The 19,904-nt window shown below is 44.0% G+C and overlaps 1 protein-coding gene across 1 annotated transcript in view; it reads left to right on the forward strand.

Moving 5' to 3' along the window:
* The window catches only part of MYO1D (myosin ID), a 66,976-nt gene extending 47,290 nt beyond the window's left edge, over positions 1 to 19,686 (forward strand). The window contains exons 12-22 of the mRNA XM_069953688.1: positions 930 to 1,000; positions 1,582 to 1,656; positions 2,228 to 2,360; positions 2,834 to 3,000; positions 3,113 to 3,320; positions 3,408 to 3,631; positions 3,715 to 3,859; positions 4,161 to 4,265; positions 4,554 to 4,667; positions 12,815 to 12,972; positions 18,681 to 19,686. Of these exons, the coding sequence (XP_069809789.1) occupies positions 930 to 1,000; positions 1,582 to 1,656; positions 2,228 to 2,360; positions 2,834 to 3,000; positions 3,113 to 3,320; positions 3,408 to 3,631; positions 3,715 to 3,859; positions 4,161 to 4,265; positions 4,554 to 4,667; positions 12,815 to 12,972; positions 18,681 to 18,837 (1,557 nt within the window). The 3' untranslated portion in view covers positions 18,838 to 19,686. The remainder of the gene's footprint in view (positions 1 to 929; positions 1,001 to 1,581; positions 1,657 to 2,227; positions 2,361 to 2,833; positions 3,001 to 3,112; positions 3,321 to 3,407; positions 3,632 to 3,714; positions 3,860 to 4,160; positions 4,266 to 4,553; positions 4,668 to 12,814; positions 12,973 to 18,680) is intronic.
* The last annotated feature ends 218 nt before the right edge of the window (positions 19,687 to 19,904 follow it).

A 19,904-nucleotide genomic window follows, 5' to 3' on the forward strand; every position in this document is an offset into this window, starting at 1 on the left:
TTGTTCCTAGAACATTGTAGTAGTTCTTAAGCTTCCCAGCAGAGGGAGCCAAAGTCCCTGCTGACTGCATTGCCAGGGCCTTGCACAGATCAATCCTTAAAAGATGATGTCATGTCTAGCCAATGGACATTGTACACTGCTGTCGCCTGATTTACACAGTCTGCAGGCCTATTGGTGTTCCAGGCTTTGAAGCATCAGACTCCTTACACTTTGCTGTGGAATCTTTGGGATTTTCTTTCCCCCTTAAATGTCAACAAAACAGAAAATGGTTCTAAGTATCGTCTGTAGAGACCCTCTCAAGTATGTAATCCCTGTAAGGATTTTACTCATTGCAGCGGGAGGTGGATAACTAGTGTTGCTAGTCAGCCCCTGCTATTTAAGAACAACCTTAGTCACCCGTATGGAGGCTTTTATATATGAGCCGCAATTGTACGTATATGCAGACCATGATGTGACAACGTGCTGCACATCAAGGACACATCCATCTGCATGAGGGAAATTGTAGTATAGCGCATAAAGGCCTTTATGAGCCTGGTACATACATTACAAAACAGAGGGACCACCACAACAGCAGACCCCGTATATTATCCCAGCGTCTGCACCTCCTCTAGTTATGACCTTGTGGAAACCTGTTGCAATGGAATAGAGCTTGACCTCTGACATTGTATGCACAGTAAACAAATGCAAACTCCAACATGGCTGTATGGAAACCATCAGCAAGCAGAGCGCAGCTGCAGACCGCACTATGACGTTTTTATGATTATTTAATTAGGGCTTGTCTAATTTAGCTCATTACAACCATTAAATATACACTAATAATTATAACTCCATCCAGGCCAGCAGCAGCATGATGGTGGTTTCCTATAGCGTCTCTCCAGTATGAACAATTTACCATTACTCTTTTATAGAACCCGTTTCTGTCTCTTTAGGTATGTGCAACAGATAAAGCTTTGGAATACGACAGAGATTTCCGGATTCGCCACTATGCCGGAGATGTCGTGTGAGTATTGGCTCTCGTAGGGTGGTGGTGGTGGTTGCTGTTTTTGTAGCCATCTTTTCAGTCATGTAGTGTATAGTGTATAGTGTATCCGTATATGTGGATGCACTGAGACGTATAGGAGACGTATATGTGGATGCACTGAGACATATAGGAGACGTATATGTGGATGCACTGAGATGTATAGGAGACGTATATGTGGATGCACTGAGATGTATAGGAGACGTATATGTGGATGCACTAAGAAGTATAAGAGACGTATATGTGGATGCACTGAGATGGATATGAGACGTATATGTGGATGCACTGAGATGTATAGGAAACGTATATGTGGATGCACTGAGACGTATAGGAGACGTATATGGATGCACTGAGACGTATAGGCGACATATATATGAGACGTATATGAGACATATGTGGATGCACTGAGACGTATATGAGACATATATGTGGATGCACTGAGACGTATTGAAGACGTATATGTGGTTGCACTGAGACGTATTGAAGACGTATATGTGGTTGCTCTGAGACGTATAGAAGACGTATATGTGGATGCACTGAGATGTTTTTCTTATTCCAAACAGTTACTCCGTGGTGGGATTTATCGATAAGAACAAAGACACGTTATTCCAGGATTTCAAGAGGCTCATGTACAACAGGTAAGAGAGGAAGGAGTGGCAGCTATACAGTATGTGTGGATTATAGGGGTCAATTCACATTGGTCAGACCTGTACAGGGTAGATCCATTGGGAATTGTAATACCAATCTCACCCACATGCTGCTTTTCTATACAGAAATGTGAGATTTTCCCACTCCATGCTCATTGTGCTGTGAATTGGATTTTACTGCTTATAATTAGTGGTGAATCTGCAGCAAAATCCACATGTAATGTATGCAAGGTCTTCTGCAAATCCACCATGCATTTGTGGCAGTCAACAGCATATCTCCACCCCACTGTCAGTCATGTGACCCAACAACTTGGCCCTAAATATTTAGCAGCCTTCTGTGCTCCCACAGTGCACTGCTTTCTAGTAATAACAAGCCAACAGTATTATAAAATTACCTTTAGACCGGAAAAGAGAATAAAACACAATATAATTAATTTCAATGCTGGATAGTTATTAAATTTTACAACCGACATATCTCATATATTACTCTAGTTTTATTTTGGTGAGAACCTGATGTATAATATTTTTTCATATAAGGTTTTTTTTTTTTCATTTTTCTTAGTACTAATTCTGTGCTGAAGAATATGTGGCCAGAAGGGAAACTGAGCATCACCGAGGTCACCAAACGCCCATTGACCGCAGCAACGTTGTTCAAAAACTCCATGATCGCCCTTGTGGACAATCTGGCATCCAAGGTATAAGGAAGAGGATTGCAATACTTTACGGCTGTCTGACTATTGGAGTAATGACCAGACTTTGCTATTATCCCTACGCAACTATGACTGCAGTCTGTGAACTTTGAGTTATTTCTATACATTTCTTAATTCTTATAAGCAGAATAAGTTGTTTTTTATACGGTACTCATGATGGGTTTTCTTGTTCCATTCACCTTTTAAAATATGATATATATATATATATATATATATATGTGTTAATGAAATAATGTATTATTCGCTTGGTTGCTCCTGCACCCCAATTTATACTGGAATACTAAATGTAATCATGTCTTTCATGTGTTCAGCTTTTGAGAACCACTGTAATAACCACAGAGAACTGGAGCTTTGGTGATTTCCATTATAGAATCTGGACTGTACAGTCATCTAATGTACGACAATCTGCCCCCTTCATTATGCTCTATTTAACCCTGTCATCTGTGGTGATTTCCCAGGAACCTTATTACGTCCGCTGCATTAAGCCAAATGATAAAAAATCACCATCTCTATTTGATGAGGTACGATGCAAACACCAGGTGGAGTATTTGGGATTACTGGAGAATGTCCGGGTCCGGCGAGCAGGTTTTGCATATCGTCAGGACTATGAGAAGTTTCTCCACAGGTGGGTGTTTTTTCTTTTCTTCTACATGCCTCTGTCCACCATATTGAAGGGGCAGGGCGTGATTCTTTATCTTAATTTTTGAATGATCTATCTTACTTGTTCAACTGTCTAGGTACAAGATGATCTCCCAGTTGACGTGGCCAAACCACGACTTACCCTCAGACCAAATTGCTGTACAAAAACTCTTGACTGAGTGTGGTTTTCACCAAGATGCGGCCTATGGAAAAACCAAGGTGTTTATTCGCACCCCGCGTACGTTGTTCTCACTGGAGGAAAAACGTAGTGAGATGTTGATACGAATCATCCTCTTCCTGCAAAAGGTATGGTGTTTTTATATACATTACAATATACAACATACAATATTAAGAATCTAAGTGCATTCATGTTATCCCTCCATCATATTCCAGATGTGGAGAGGAACCCTGGCCCGCTGGAGATATAAGAGGACAAAGGCAGCTCTCACCATACTGGCCTACTATAGGCGCTACAAAGTAAAGTCCTATATCCGTGAGGTGGTCCGTAGATTTAATGGAGTGCGGAACAGCAGAGATTACGGAAAGAATGTAAAATGGCCAACGCCTCCAAAGGTGCTGCGGCGATTCCAGGGATATATGCAGAATATCTTCAACAGGTACTTGGCGAGTGGCATGGAACAAGCAGTTTGCCACGATGTTGTCACTAAATCAACAGAGCTTACAATCTGTTTTTCTACAGATGGAGAGCGTTCCAGCTTATAAAGAGCATACCTCCTGCCGACATACCAAAGATCAAGGCTAAAGTGGCTGCATTTGAAAACCTCAAAGGACACAGAGCTGATATGGGCCTACAGAGGAGCTGGGAAGGCAACTACTTGTCATCTGTAAGTGCACATCAACTATTTACCATCCCCTTCTTTTTTTATACGTTTTAAACGTTCTGTAGCATTACGGACCCATTAATTGAAATGGCCCCGTTTAGACAAGATCATGACAACGGCCTGGTGCTAGTACGGACCTGTAACAAGACAGGGCCGTGCATTGTGGACAACCTACGCATACACTTCCGTAGGCTGTCCGAAGCTATATGGCCGCTGCATTTAGGATTCTTCAGAGCTGTAAGCATTTCTTGCTGGATACAGAAGGAGGATCAGAAAACCTTAATTGTATTCTTTTCTCTTATAGAAACAAGAAAATAGTCAAGATTCAGGATTCTTTGTGTCTCGGGCAAGTGAACTACAGAGAAAAGACAAGTTCATGCAGTCGCTTTTCTCCTGTAACGTTCGCAAGGTACACGTCTAGATATGTGTGTGTGTGTCACTCGTGAGCAGCTGCTGACATGTTGATGAGAATTTGATCTGTGGATTATATAGTATCTTGTGTTATGAGATTTTTTTTAATGTAAATTATAGCAAATGAGTTTCGTCTGCATGATGCATCATGATATCAGCGTCCATCTTGCATTCCTCCACACCCATCTCTACAGAGTGTTTCTTGCTATGTTACAGATTCTGTGCATTTGTTATTTTGGTAATTGAGCTATGGCTTATTATCTGTCTCCCCTTTTTCCTCACACAGGTCAACAGGTTTAATAAAGTAGAAGACCGCGCCATCTTTATAACCGATAGACACTTGTATAAAATGGATCCCAGCAAGCAGTATAAAGTCATGAGCAGCACTCCTCTTTATAATGTAAGTCATAAACACTACCCAGTTGGACATTAGCCAAGTTACCCATCAGCTTAAGCATTTAAGCAAACTTCTGACATGTCATAGCCACATAGTGATAGCCACATGACATAGGTTTGTATTGGTCGGGGTCCTGGTGCCAATCATTAGAATGAATGGGCAGATTCCGTCTCACTCTTAAAGTAGTGGTAGACAGAATTAGAATGGAGCCCTATGAAACTTTGGTACAGCGACTACTGGAGGTTTCATAGGGCTCCATTATAATTCTGTCTACTGCTAGTTTAGCATCGAGACCGAGATGAAGAGGCACGCCTGCCCCTTCATTCTAATGATTGTCGGGGTCTCAGCACCCGCACCCTGACTGAAACAAACCTCTGACATATTGCTATGACATGTGAGAAGTTTGTTCAATGATAGGTACCCTTTTAGGCGTACCTGTCGTTTGTAAAAACTTTTGATTTATCATAGAGAGAGAGAAAAAAAAGAATTGGGCTCACAATGTAAGTCTATGGAGCAAGAGGAGCAAGACTGGGGTTTTTTTCCTCACACAGTGGGGAGCAGACTCGCTTTAGTGCAATCCTCTTCCCCCTCGTTCTCCCAATTGGTAGGGGTCTGAACACTCAGCCCCAGACTGAAGTCTCTATGACATGTCAAATGTTTTTACAAACGATAGGTACACTTTAAAGTGGTTTTCCAGGACTTTAATACTGACTGTCTTGGATAGCCATCTATTTTAGATCAGTGGAGATCTGTCACCTAGTTCCCCCACCAATCACCTTTCTGAAGGAACTTTGGTTCAACCAAACACTCAGGCCTCTTTATTGTTTACCAGGCACATCTCTGTACACTAGAACTGATCCCATTCACTTGCATGGGACTGAGCTGCCTGAAACTGTTGCTTTAGATACAGTCACTAACAAATGTATGGAGGGTTGCCCGGTAAACAATAAAGAGGCTGTAATGCTCACCTAATCATATAACGCCTTGTATTTTATTTTGAGTCTGGGAAAATCCCCTTAAACTAGATGACTTGTTGTCTAATTGTCGGAAAACACACATTATTGTATCAACAACACTAAACAAAGACAATGTGATGTTGCCCCAAGCAAGAACACAGGGAATGCATTACATATCTGAGGGTTGTCCTAACAACATGTAAAGCAGTTAGTAGGGAGAAGCTTATTGCTGTTTGCAGTTTCAGGCGTATGTTCGTGCATACATGCAGGATAGAGGGTGGAGGCCTGGGGTTTGTTGCACTCTCTATGGTAATATGAATATTCTGCATGGTTACTCAGTAGATATCCGGCCTCATGCTCCTTAAGTTGAGTGACACAATTAGCCTTAGATTTCCAAGTTTCATCTGAGAAGAAGAAAAATACATAAATCTTGTGTCTCATTTATAATAATTGGATCTGTGTGTATGCCCTGATCTAGACTCGCAAAAAAAAGAGCCCATGGAGCCTCATTTAAGAGTCTCAAAACACAGGACTAGCTAGGACCGAGCTGGAATCATGTTCCACACTGATGAGGGGCAAACAGTTGTCTGTGAATGGATACCTGGCCTTGGTTTTTCCCTTGTCATTACATTGACTTATAGGACCACTTAATATGGTGGTTTCCCTACAGGAGCCACCCCTTGGCTGAGTCCTTCCTGGAGGGATATCTGGCTAGTCCTGTGTTCGATACTCTTAATAAGGCTCCACTGGCTCTATATTTTTTTTTTGCATATTTGTGTTTCCCAGGGGACAATGCACCTAAGATTTCACTGCATTGAGCGCTTTGACAAGCAGCTGGCAGTGTTATCTTTGGCTGGTCTCCCTGAGATTAGTGATCTGTTTCTCTGATCTAGACTTAACACAACAGCACCGCTTGTGGCTAGAGAGTGCAGATCATTTTACCCAAGTGGTGTGTTTTGTTTTTCAGTCCGAGAAACAGCACCACCCTTGTTTCTAGGCATTATCTGGAATTGGAGCTTAGCTGTTCTTACATGCCTGGGGCTCAAAAACAGTGCCAGACGTAGCCCAAGGGCAAAAGTGATGGTGCTTCTAGCATAAACAGCAGCAGACCCTACCATGCAGCATTTCCATTTCCCCCTGTGTTCAGAATTACCTTTACGACAGCTGATGGCTTTGTTACAGCTGTCGGGGTCCTCGGACCACAAGTCTGATCATGTCCATAGTGAAAACAGATCTATTCCGTACAGAGCTTTGTTACCAGTCATATAACACCGCACTGCAGCCTGTACTCAAGTAATACTCGTACAGCCACAAGCCCCGCTCAGTAATATGGTTGACTATAGTGTTCAGAATTAAAAGAAGTAAAAATATATGCAGTAAAGCTGCTTTCATTCTAGCATCAGATTTCCTCCATTTGCCTCCCAGAAACACTGGGCACATATGGGTTACTATTACTGCTCCGAAGTGTATGACGATCAAAGTGTCTGTCTGAGTATCCAGAGGACATGCTAAGAGCCGTCTGCTTCCTCCCATATAAAGACTGCACATATGCCATGAATAATTTATCCGAGTGTGTAATAGAAGGGATGGAGTAGATATTGCATTTGGTTTTGTATCTGAGCATTATTTCCTTACAAACTCTAAGGGCTCTATTACTTTGCAGTGGCGGTCTTTGGCACCAAGCACCCCAAGCGATCGCTTGGGGCCCCCAACATCCAAAGGGGCCCCCACGCCCCACTCTTGTGCTCAAGACGGCTGGACAGGGCTGCTGCCCCGCTCGCTGCTGCCATCTGAACTGTAACTATGAGCACTCGTAATCAGCGCTCATAGTTACATGCAGCAGCACTGACAGGGCGGGAGCCATTGGCTCCCTTCCTGTCAGTTACTCTTGTGGCTGCAGAAAGTGTTTTCCCTGCGGTCACAAGTGGCCGCTTTGTCTTTGTGGTGTCGGTGCTCCAGTGACATCACTGGAGCATCGGCGCCAGGACAAGGGGAGTGCGGCCTCTTGTGATCGCAGGGAAAACCCTTCCTGCGGCCACAAGAGTGAAGAGAAGAGGAGACGCCCGGACCCAGGTGAATATAAGTATTTGTTTTATTGTGTTATATACTATATGGGAGGGGGAGGACACAGGGGTCTGTTTAACTGGGGGAGCGCACATCGGTGGTCTATATAAATGGGGGGAGCACACAGGGGGACTATATAACAGGTGGAGCACACAGGGGGGGGGGCTATATATAACTGGGGGAGCACACAGGGGGGCTATAGACTACTGGGGCTTCACAGAGGGGTCTATATACTACTGGGGGCAGCACACAGGGGGTCTATATACTACTTGGGGCAGCAGAATGGGGTCTATATACAACTTGGAGAGCACACAGGAGGTCTATATCCAAGTGGGGGAGCACACGGGGGGCTATATACTACTGGGGGAGCACAATGGGGGTCTATATACTACTGGTGGAGCACACAGGGGTCTATATACTACTGGGGGAACATACAGGGGGTCTATATACTACTGGTGAGGCACACAGGTGGTCTATATACTAGAGGGGGAGCACACAGGGGGTATATACAACTGGGGGCAGCACACAGTGGGTATATACGACTGGGGGCAGCACACGGGGGGTCTATATACAACTCGGGCAGCACACAGGAGGTCTATATACTTCTGGGGGAGCACACGGGGGGGCTATATATAACTGGGGGAACACACAGGGGTCTATATACTACTGGGGGAAGCACACAAGGGGTATATACTACTGGGGGGCAGGACACAAGGGGTATATACTATTGGGGCAGCACACGAGGAGTATATATTACTGGCGGTAGTGCACAAGGGGTATATACTACTGGGGGCAGCACACCGTGGTCTACTGTTGTGGAGCGCGTGTTGAGGGGGGGGGGGCCCAGACATAACTTCGCTTGGGGCCCCAGAAATGCCAAGACCGCCCCTAAGTAGATGGGCGCTTGTATAAAAAGCCCTTTACAAGGCTCCATCCCTGTGTGGGGAGGATCCTCATTAATATTTGTTTCAATAATTCATTGAATGTACATCACCTATTGCAAGCAGTGGTTTTTTTTGACAGGTCAAAATGTTCCGAATAGCCATGGAACAAGTGTTTGCTGATCACTGGCCCTATTGCACAGGGTTGACTGTTCTCCTGATAATTGTTCTCTGTACTAGGGCCTTAATAAAGGGCTCACATTATTAGGCCAGGTTCAAAGAACGGCTGGTGTCCGTGAAGATCATCCCGGTCGGTACTGCAGCACCGGCCGGATGAACTTCATTTGTGCTGAACTGCTGCACTTTTCATTGTGTGGTATGGTGAATTGGGATGCGGGTGCACACAGATGGGCCCGCATCCCAATTCACCATACCACACAATGGAAAGTGTGGCTGGAGCCGCATTTTACATTGTGTGAAGAGAAAATTTTGTGCGGCCGCTATTCAATGAATAGCGGCCGCACAAAACTGACATGTTAGTTTTCGCTGTGACCGCTAGCGATCCCGGCCGGCGTGTAAACTATGTGTATCCACTCCGTCCAGGATCTGATTGACTGCAGTGCAACGTAAATTTTCTATTAATCAGGGCCGTTGTTGCACCTCGGCAACAGCGGTCGTGATTAATAAAAAATTTACGTTGTGTGAACTTAGCCTCAGGCTGCTTGGAGTCAGGTAATGGACAAGGGAAAGATAATCCCAAATTCCCAGGAATTTAGCAAAGCTGATTTGTCAGGAGAGCAGACATATGCTGTCAGCCATACAATACACCATTAAGACGGCCATACACATAAAAGTCAGCCAAACCTGCTAATTTTAGTAGGACTGGATACCTCTTATAGGTTTGTTGTTATTTCAACTTCCCAACCAAAGGATTGGGCATATTGTATTTTATTGCCCCATCCTTTTGCTCTTCAATGGACTATTAAAGGTGTGTGAGCTCCTTTTCTATTCAATCGGTGTGTGTTTTTTATGTTTCTTATAGTTTTTATGTCTTTTGTAGTTTTTGCAGTTTGTAGCTTGAAGTATGACAAGGGTTGCCCAAGCCTTTCTACTGTGCTGTATATGCACACCTACACTAAATGCAGTTATTGCTATCACATCCAATGAATAATTCATAGACTGTACATTGTGCTCTCTATGGACTATACATAATGAATATTCATCATGGTCATCTATAGAAAGGGCAGAGAGAACGTCCTTGTCCCATTTACTCTTATACTATAAGCATTCTTCTTCCTATCATCTAACTGTGTAGACTAGACTGGCATAACCCGATAGATAGAGTGGTACCCTGGCGCCAGCAGACTGGTGGTATAAGTCAGAGGAAACACAATGCTATCTGCAGGGAGCAGTAGAGTAATGGAGATGATGGGAAGAAGACAAGAAGGAGGGTAAATCAGGGTAAAGAGGCGGCACTCATCCACTTTGGAACATGCAAAAGCATCCCATCACTGTGACAACTACCGGGGGGATGGGGTTACCATGGAGATCTCCATGGAGATTGGATCAGTCGATGTCTGGTCCAGAGCTGGCTTCATTCAGCTCGGGCTGCAGAGATGTCGGCTCCTACTACTAGCAATCATTATTTTCTATGAAAATATATTTTCACCCAAAGTTTGCAGTTTAACCAGTTTATGCAACCAATATTTGTGTACTTCTGGTGGCATCATGCATCCTTACTATTTACCATACATAGCACCATAACACAACGCATACATGTCAATGCAAAAGATTTATATAAAGATGTCTGGATTTGTTGGATAAATCCTTTAGAGTGGTGACGAGGTGATGTTACTGCGGTCACTGCTGGTATTGAGAGTCCCCTCTATGGTGCACAGCTATTTCTCATTCCCTACATTGCAGGACATGGGACCAGATCTGGGCTCTTTGCCAGTAGCGCACACAGTTTTTTTTTCCCTTTCCCTTACTTCTCTGGCTACAGCACATCACCTACTCCTCTCTGCTATGCCATGTCATTGTGCTGGTGAAAGTGCACTGAACTGAATAAGCTGGCACTGTGCTAGGGGATGATTTACTGTACAGCAGTATAGATGACATGTGGAGGGAGAAGGGGTTACTAAGGCACTGGCTTTGAAATGGAAGAAGCAATCACGGAAATGTTGCTGCTAAGATGAGAAGGCAGCTTTGATCTACCTTTCAAGGACAGCATAGCAAGGAAGGGGTTACACTGAGCCCCGACCTGCTGAGAGGGTTGGAGGGAATCCTTGATTTATCTTTCATTGAGAAAGCCTCAGCTTGCATGCACATAGATCAGAGTTGCTCACTTTTTCTCCTATCTCCTTTATAACAGAGACTAAATCCCAATCCATCTTCCTGTGTTCCATCTTGGTCTCCCTGTTACTAGAGATAGATTTACCATAACATGCAGTGGACTGCAGGCAGTAAAACACAGAGTGGACTTTAGAGCTGTCAGTGGAGTTAGGAATAATTTTTGGTAAATAAAGTGATTGACAAATAGGTTAGGTATCAGATAGGATGTCACATGGAGGGAAGTTGTTTGAGTCCCTAATGTTATGTGCGTGACCTAAAAGGTTTTGCACAGAAATGTGGTAGGGGGTCTTCTGACACGTCTACATCATAAACATTATAGAGATTCTAAACAGGGAACTGCATCAGAACCGGAATCTGCAGACAGAAGCTGCCTGTTCTGCGATGGTCATGTATAATAGTCAGACACCTCCCGAAATGTTTGTGTACTGTCTCATTCCTCTCACCTTTAGTGTCTGGCAGTATAGGGAAGTTTGGCTTGTTAGGTTTATGAGGTTACAGGGTTTGGGTCCGGTAATTGCTGTTCTATTTGTGGATTTATTGACTGACTCATAGTAGGGATTTAGTATAAATGTGCATTGCTGACACTTGTTATTCCACAGTAATCCTCAATATGACAGACACGTACAGAACATACAAGTCCGTATTACATGATAGTAATGAAGGGCTTCTCTAGGTTGTACAGTTTATATGGCACCATGCAGAAAGGGAGAACATGGTGATCCCTGCCTCGTAACTGCATTATACCTTCACGCAAATAGTGCTGAGCTGCAATCCCAGGCACAGCCTATGGCCAAAAGTGGGGATTTTGGGGTAGACCTTTTTTTCTGAGATGTATGAGATTACAATTTTTTACTTTTTTAGCAACAGTGCCAGTCTTTTCCATAGGGGGTGTGTGGTTTTGCATCATACACTTCAATAGGGTCAAACTGCAATACCAGGTACAGACCCTGAACAAAAGTGGCGCTGTTCCTGAAAAAACACACACACACACACACACAGACAAGACCCTTTTACACAAGACATTTGAGAGAGTTTATATAGTTATTGCATATCACTGGGACACCCACTGAACCTAAGCACTAAGTGGGGTCGTTTGTTTTAGGATCGGTGGGGATGTCAGAAGTCAGCCCCTAAGGGTGGGTTCACACTGTGGAATCCGTACAAAGAAGTTCCTACGGATTCCCCGCTCGCGCCCATGCGCATTTCTGCCCATCCCATAGACTCCATTCTATGGTCAGGCGAATTCCGCCATCCGCTGAAAGAATTGACATGTCATTACTTTCGACGGATGGCGGAATCCTCCTGTGCGTAGAATGGTGTCTATGGCGCGGGGGGAAGCGACAGAATGCGCGAGAACCTCTTTGTGAGGATTCCTCAGTGTGAACCCACCCTTACAGAACATTAAGTGATGACATCTTTGCTTTGTTCCATCACTTTCTGAGATATAATATCCCTCTTAAGAGGAACCTGTCAACACTTTCTTTCTGCCAGAACAAGTCTTCAGTGTGGTCCTCTGTGTCCCATACCCACTCACCAACCTCTATCGATAGATCTCTCCCCATTTGGGTATAATGAGAGATCTGTCGATCAAGTCCAGTTGGGAGGAGTGGGGAGTTGCCACCAGGGACCGCCCTGATGACTCTTATTTTTGGTAGCATAAATGTCTTGACAGGTTGCCTTCATTTCACTCCAGAACCAATGTGAAGTCCACCTGAGACTTGTATTCCTCTGCCCCCCTGATGTATGGTGTGGTGGCTGCAGGTGGCTCAGTAGAAGATGCCAGAAGGTACCGAGATGTATTCTACACATGTGGCTTCTTCTCAGCTTAGATATGCAGCTATTTTTCTAGTTGTAACCAGTGTCTCAACCACAAATCTATTTATTTCTCTTCCACAAGGTATCTGGTATCAGTGTGACCGACGGCAAGGACCAGCTGGTGGTTTTCCACACAAAGGACCGCAAAGACCTTATTGTATGTCTGTGTTTTCCTGGACAATCCCCTCAAGACAGCCGTGTGGGAGAAGTCGTCGGAGTCTTGGCCAACCACTTCAAGAGGTAAATGTGCTGAGGGAGACGTCCATAGTTAATGATATCTCTCACATTTTTCATATAAGCCAGTGTTCCCCAACCTGCGGCTCTCCAGCTGCTGCAAAACTACAAATCCCATCATGCCTCTGGCTTTCCATGCATGGTTGGAATTGTAGTTTTGTAACAGATGGAGATTCCTCTGATAAAAGATTTGTCTTCTTTTAGATATATATTCTAAATGATGACAATAGATTCTGCTCTCGCCCTACACATTCTATTGCGCTGTCAGCTTTAGAGGTGGAAATGTTTGGGCTTCTCCAGTATTTGTGAGAATACAGCCTGTAAATTGACTCTGCCCTTGCCTGACACTCACAGAAAACAGTCGATTTGTGCGCTGGACCATTACTCACCATTAGACCCCATAAATGTGCTGAATGCTGCCGGCTCCATCTGCCCTTGAGGGCTCAAATCCATTGATTCGGCCTACAAATGCCCTTCTTGTATGCATATCATAGACCGCCTTCCGCTTTGGTAATGTCCTCAGTCTTTAATGCATTAATATGGGGTGTGTATGCATATATATATATATATATATATATATATATTTATTTTTGAGACTTCAAGCACCAGATCAGGGTTGGTAGATATTCCCAACCCAGCAAAGCTTTGAGGGGGGATACACAAAGATGGTAGGGTTAACTAACAAGCACATAATATTCGAGTCCTTCCTGCGATATTTCCTCATTTTACGCATTTCTGTGGTTCTCCGTGCTCATTCCGGTCCTCCATCATCCCGCTCAGGGCTGCTAAGTAATATCATGAGTGACACATACAGCTGGAGGGGGGCTCAGTGCATCTCCCTGTCACTTCGATGCATTCATGCTTGGCTTTCAGCTGTCTTCATTACCTCTTGTGTCTCCCTCCCGCTTCCTCCCTCTCCTTTCCTCCATCATGATTTTGAGGTTCCTATGTGCAATCGCATCGTGTGCAATGGTGATGTGTATTTATTGACCTCTTCTTTTCCTAACCTTTAAGGAAAGGGGGTCATTCTTAGGAGAGGGGGTCTGATTGTTTCCATGGCAGCTGCATCAGTATCTGAATAGATCTATGGAGAGGATGGAGAGCTTAATGAGCTCCGCTAAAAAAAACCCCGGTCAGCACCAGGCAGCCAGCCAAGCTCTTTGTAGCCATCAGCTTCCCTGCCCCATTCTGTCTCTTCTGCACCCCCTCCTCTCTCCATCCTTTCATCCTCCTCCTCCCTCCTCCCCTCTCGCTTTCCTTCTTTCTCTCCTATGAGACCGATGAAGGCTGGACACAAGGGGCGCTCAGGAAAGAATTTCCCAGAATCTCTACAGCAATTATAGCCATTCTTCAATACGCCAGCCTCTCAGGTCTCGGCTTTTACATAGAGCAGAATGTCGTCTTAAATATTTTTCGCTTCCTGTATTACATTCCCATTAACTCCTTTGTTAGGAGGGAATATAAAAGCACAATAGACCCTTATCCTTTCCACAATAAGTGACTAACTAGATCTTGGCCTATATAATGTACAGTGTGATTACATGGTATTAGTCATTCTCACATTCACCTTTCATCCAGCCCGTGAGTGAAATCACATTCCGGCATTGCTCACATGATTTATCTTAGGCCGCTCATAACAAAATCATTTAGCACACACCCGGTTTAGCACAGTAGTCACTGGAGAACTAATGGTTAAATAGCGCTTATTGAGCATGGTCTGTATTAAAAGCTCTGTGTGTAACATGACAAAAAAAATCCTCTCCCTTCTGCAGGGTAGGGACTCATTCACATCTGCAATCCAACAGAATGACAGACACCATATGGAAACACAATAGACCCCATTAAAATCAATGGTGTCTCTTGGGATCCATTGGTGTCCATCATGCAGTGAACTATCCGGCTATGTACTCTGCGACAGGAGCCACAAGCACAGGCTCAGACACCGGTGTGAACCTTCCGCAACAGGCACCATCCTCCCTGTTATGTTTGATAACTAGTTTAAGGGTGCATTCACACGTACAGAATCTGCAGCAGATTTGATGGCATAGATATCAATGTAACTAAATAACTGAACACAGCATCAAATCTGCTGTGGATCCTATACGTGTGAACACACCCTAAAGAAGATGTTCATGTTTGTAACCTTTTTACTTACAATCCTTTTTTAAAAAATTTTTAATTAAGCAATTTAACAAAATCTTGATTTAAAAATCGATAATTTTTAAAGCGACTCTGTACCTACTGTCCCCCCCCCCCCCCAACTACTTATACCTGTTTGTAGCTTATGTGAAGTCCATTCTTCTGTTATGTTTGTCCACGCTGGTTGAGCTTTCGTTTGGCTGAAAACCAAACTTTAGCTGAGGAGATGGTGTGTCTAAGAGGCGGAGCCGAGAGCGTTCGTGCCCAGGTGAAGCCGCCTGTGTGGTCTTGGTCTGCGTCTCCCCCTCCTCTTGTTCCGCCCTCTGTCTGCCCTCACAGGACACGTTGTTATTGCGCCTGCACCGTTGCCGTGACATTGCGGGTCAAGCTTTACATCGTCCACGCCCTTTGTTAGCGATGCGCTTGTGCCTGCCCCGCCTCCCATGTTTTTCTGAGCCACCTCCCATTGTCCCTGCACCACCTCCCATGTATGTCTGCGGCCACCACGCCCCCCGCTTACGCTCTTTCCGTCCACGTCCTGAGTCCTCTTCCCTTCGCCGTAGCAAACGTATCTCGCGCAGACGCAGTGACGCGACCAGTCTTCTCCGGCCAGTCTAAAGCGTCATTGCGCCTGCGCGGGATACATTCGCTACGGCGCACAATGGCCAAAGCCGAGAAGAGGACTCAGGACGCGGACTGAAAGAGCGTAAGCAGGGGGCGTGGTGGCCGCAGACAGACATGGAAGGCGGCTCCGACAGACTATATTGGAAAAATTCAATATGCACAAAAGGGGTCTGTGAAGTCTCATTTGCAAGTCTCAATACATTGGAAAAGCTAGATATCCCTTCAAAGAAAAAAAATCTGTTGCCAAAGGGTGCCTCCCAGTGGGGAGATCACCAAGCCACCCTGATACCTACCCCCTAAGTGCTACTCAGTTGCGAATATTGGGACACAAATAGGGAAATACTAGGGTGGCTCCTTTTGTGTCAATGTTTAACTTAGTTGTGAGTATTGCAACATGACAAGGGATTACCAAAGCCAGGCATCCATTCACAGACAGCTGTTTCGGGGTATTTGCCCCTCATCAGTGTGGAACAGGATTCTGGCTAACAGGGGCAATAAAAAGTAGACCATCAAAACACAGCAGTCATTGAGCTCAGTGAAATCAGTAAAAAAAATCCAATAAAGTACTAACTTAAGAGTCTCCATTGATACATTGCCCCCTATAAAATTAGAATATGCAAAAAAAGGGGCCATGGAGCCTCAGTTGCGATACTCCAAACCTGGGAATAGCCAGATATCCCTCACTCCAGAGAAGGAAACCTGTTGCCAAGGGGTGCCTCCCAGTAAGGAAGGCACCAAACTACCCTGATACGTAGCCCCTTAATTCCCGGGGCAATGTATCAATAGAGACTTTTAAATGGGTACTCCATAGGATTTTTTTCACTGATCTCCCTGAGCTCAGTGATTTGTATATGTTTTGTTTGAAAAAAGGAAAATTGGTTGCAGATGGACATACTCTTTGGGAATTTTTTTACTATGGTGTATGTGGGCTTGGTGGCTGGTGACTACACCTAATCTCTATTCTTCTGTGGAGGCTAAAGTAGTCACTGGCCATTGCAGAAATGGTGGCAATGTTTATTGTCTCGAAGATTCTTAATTTAAAGGGGTTATCCAATCTTAGGAAAACATGTCCACTTTCTTCCAGAAACAGCACCACACCTGTCCTCAGTTTAGGTGTGGGTTTTGCAACTCAGTTCCATTAAAGTGAATAAGGGCCCTATTCCACCAAACGATTATCGTTTGCATATCATTAACGATTAACGATCTCAAACGACCACTATTGCGAAAGACCTGAAAACGTTCACTCATTTCCATTGAACGATAATCGTTACTTATGATCGTAATTGCGATCGTTTTTTCTTCGCTATTTATTCGCTATTGCATTCGTATCTATTGCGAACGACCGAACGATGTCTTATTCAACGCGAACGATTTGCGAACGAGCAACGATAAAAATAGGTCCAGGTCTTTTAAAGCGATCAACGATTTCTCGTTCGGTCGTTAATCGTTAACTGCATTTCAACCGAACGATTATCGTTTAGATTCGAACGATTTAACGATAATCTGAACGATAATCGTCCAGTGGAATAGGGCCCTAAGGCTGAACTGTGATACCACACACAACCTGAGGACAGGGGTGGTGCGGTTTTTGCAAGAAAATAGTTGTGCTTATTCCAGGGGACAGTGTCACACGTGTAGGCCTAGACGTGTTATCACAGGGTCAGTGTGTTACACAAGCATCTGTAATGATGATAATGGACGAGTTGCAACCTCGAGTATGGGTTCTGCATTTGGTAAAGCAAACATAGCTGATGTGATCTGTTCCTGTAGCTCTTGTGTCTGCTCTGATGTAAAGGGATGTTGGGACACAGACCAAACATCCTGTGTGTCACATCACTGTGTCATCCTGAGTGGAGACAGGACCAGAGAGCTTCCAGTATGTAGGTCATTGATGTGATACCATCCATTCAATGCATTTTTAAGGTTAATAAAAAAAACAAAAAAAAAAAAAACATGGTGCATTCCATTTTCTCCATGTTACTCAGCAGCACAAATATTCTCTATTACACAGGCTACTAACATGGAAGGTAGCACTTTTCTGTACTGCAGTATTTATATGGATGCAAGAGGTGGTAAAAAAAAGGGGGTGTCATGTTTCTGACATGTGGAAAACATAGATATAGTCACTGTATCCATGTTTTCCAGACAACCTTAGAGCTTTATCCAAGTTCAGCTAATCAAATGCCGAACGTTCGGGGTCAGATGGACTCAAACCCGAACCTGGTTCGCTCATCTCTAGATACCAACCTTTGTATGTGCATGGTCCCTATTGACTTAAATGCCCTGAACATAGTCGGCTAGTGCATACAATCAGATCATAATCCCTAGTTGACTACATTCAGGCCTTTGCAGTCAATGGGGACTGTGCACAGATATGTTGGCTACCCATTTTGACAGATTTTCCCACAATCGTGATGTAAACGCGGCCTAACCGTAAGCATTTATTAATGTACAAAACTATGCAGATTTATGATAAACCATAAAGTGAAGAAGGGTCTGGATTGTGAGACACGCTCTAAGAAAGTTGCCCAAAGCTTGCGTGACCTACATAGACAACTGGGCCAATTGGAAGACCCATCTCTATAATATCAGTAGGCCCTAATGTTGTATTTGCTGTGAGACTACCCTAAAGGGGTTATCCAGGATTTCAAAAACAGTTGCTTTACTCCAAAACTGTGCCACATTTGTCCTCAGGTTGTGTTTGGTATTACATTTCAGCTCCATTCACTATAATGGAACTGAGCTGAGGTATAAGACACTTGTTTCTGGATGAAAGCAGCCATGTTTTTCTAATTCTGCATAACCCCTTTAGGTAAAGCTTGGTTAGTTATACAAAGGGAGCAGGTGCGTAGACTCTATGTAATGCTTGTCATTGATATTCATGATTACAGAATAATGGGAGGAGTTATTCCTGGAGGATCTCATTAATTGTCATTCTTCTATCCTGACAGTGAGAAGAGGCGTCTCCAGGTCACAGTGTCGCACCCAGTCCAGTGTAGCCAGCATGGCAAGTCCTGCTCCATTACTGTGGAAACCAAGATAAACCAAGCACAGCCTCACTTCAACAAGAGCCGCTCCGGCTTCACCCTAAGTGTGTCAGCCAACTAAGCGACATATAGTGATACCAAGTATCTCTGCTCCATGCCTTACATAGCCAACTACTTTGGGGGACCGGATCCCTCAGTACAATTTTAACCCAGGTTCTTCAGCCTGGAACCGCCTCTTAAAAATAAATCTCTCTCTAATTCCATCCTACAGGGTAATATTTCTAGTAATAATAAATACCGCATGTAGGATGTCAAATTCTGTGGCGCCAAATCATTGTTGATTTTTTTGATTGTCGGTGTACATGTCATTTATTGGACCCGGAGATGACGACAGCTTTGGACACGTGCTGGAGCATGATATCCAAAGATTAATAACTTCTATGCAATTGCGTTGACTCAGAATATCGCAGCCCGAATGGACCATTATGTGACACCCATGCCCTATGTAGCTAAAGCAATGGCCGTGTACGTCTATGTAGTGCAGGTAGGTCTAGATCACCTGCCGGTATGAAAGGATGCTACTCCCACTTCAGAACAATGCATGTATGAAACAAGTAGCACAAGGCATCCATCTCTGGAAGCAGCGGATATCTTTCTGTCTCATGCGATTCCTATGTAAACAGGTCTATGGGGACGAGTACAGTGTGACGGTGTCTTTTATACATGGTTTTTCTGCTTGTCTATGTATTTAGCATTCAGTTATTTTCATGATACTTTTGATAGGTACTGGACACATGTTTATCAATGCAAACAATGCTATATAATGCTACCAGGGTGGCATCTCCTTCCAATACATGTAAATTATTTAAGAATGTATGAATCTCTGTGCTAAATGATTTATATACTGCAAGAAAATCCTGCAAAAAAAACAACAACAAAACCCTTAGCATAATAAACTATTTATATCATCTTTATAGACATGTTTCATATGTGCTACCCATATTAAAGGGGGGGGGGGTACCCTCTGCCATGCATGTTATATCAGGACATATAGAGAAGAGCCTGCTTGGATTCCCTCTATTACAGGGATGGGAAATGTTCGGCCCTCCAGCTGTTGCAAAACTACCATTCCCATCATGCCTGGACAGCCAAAGCTTTGTTTTGGCTGTCCAGGAATGATGGGAATTG

The sequence above is a fragment of the Dendropsophus ebraccatus genome, chromosome 14 (genome assembly GCF_027789765.1).
Source record: "Dendropsophus ebraccatus isolate aDenEbr1 chromosome 14, aDenEbr1.pat, whole genome shotgun sequence".
Lineage (NCBI taxonomy): Eukaryota > Metazoa > Chordata > Amphibia > Anura > Hylidae > Dendropsophus > Dendropsophus ebraccatus.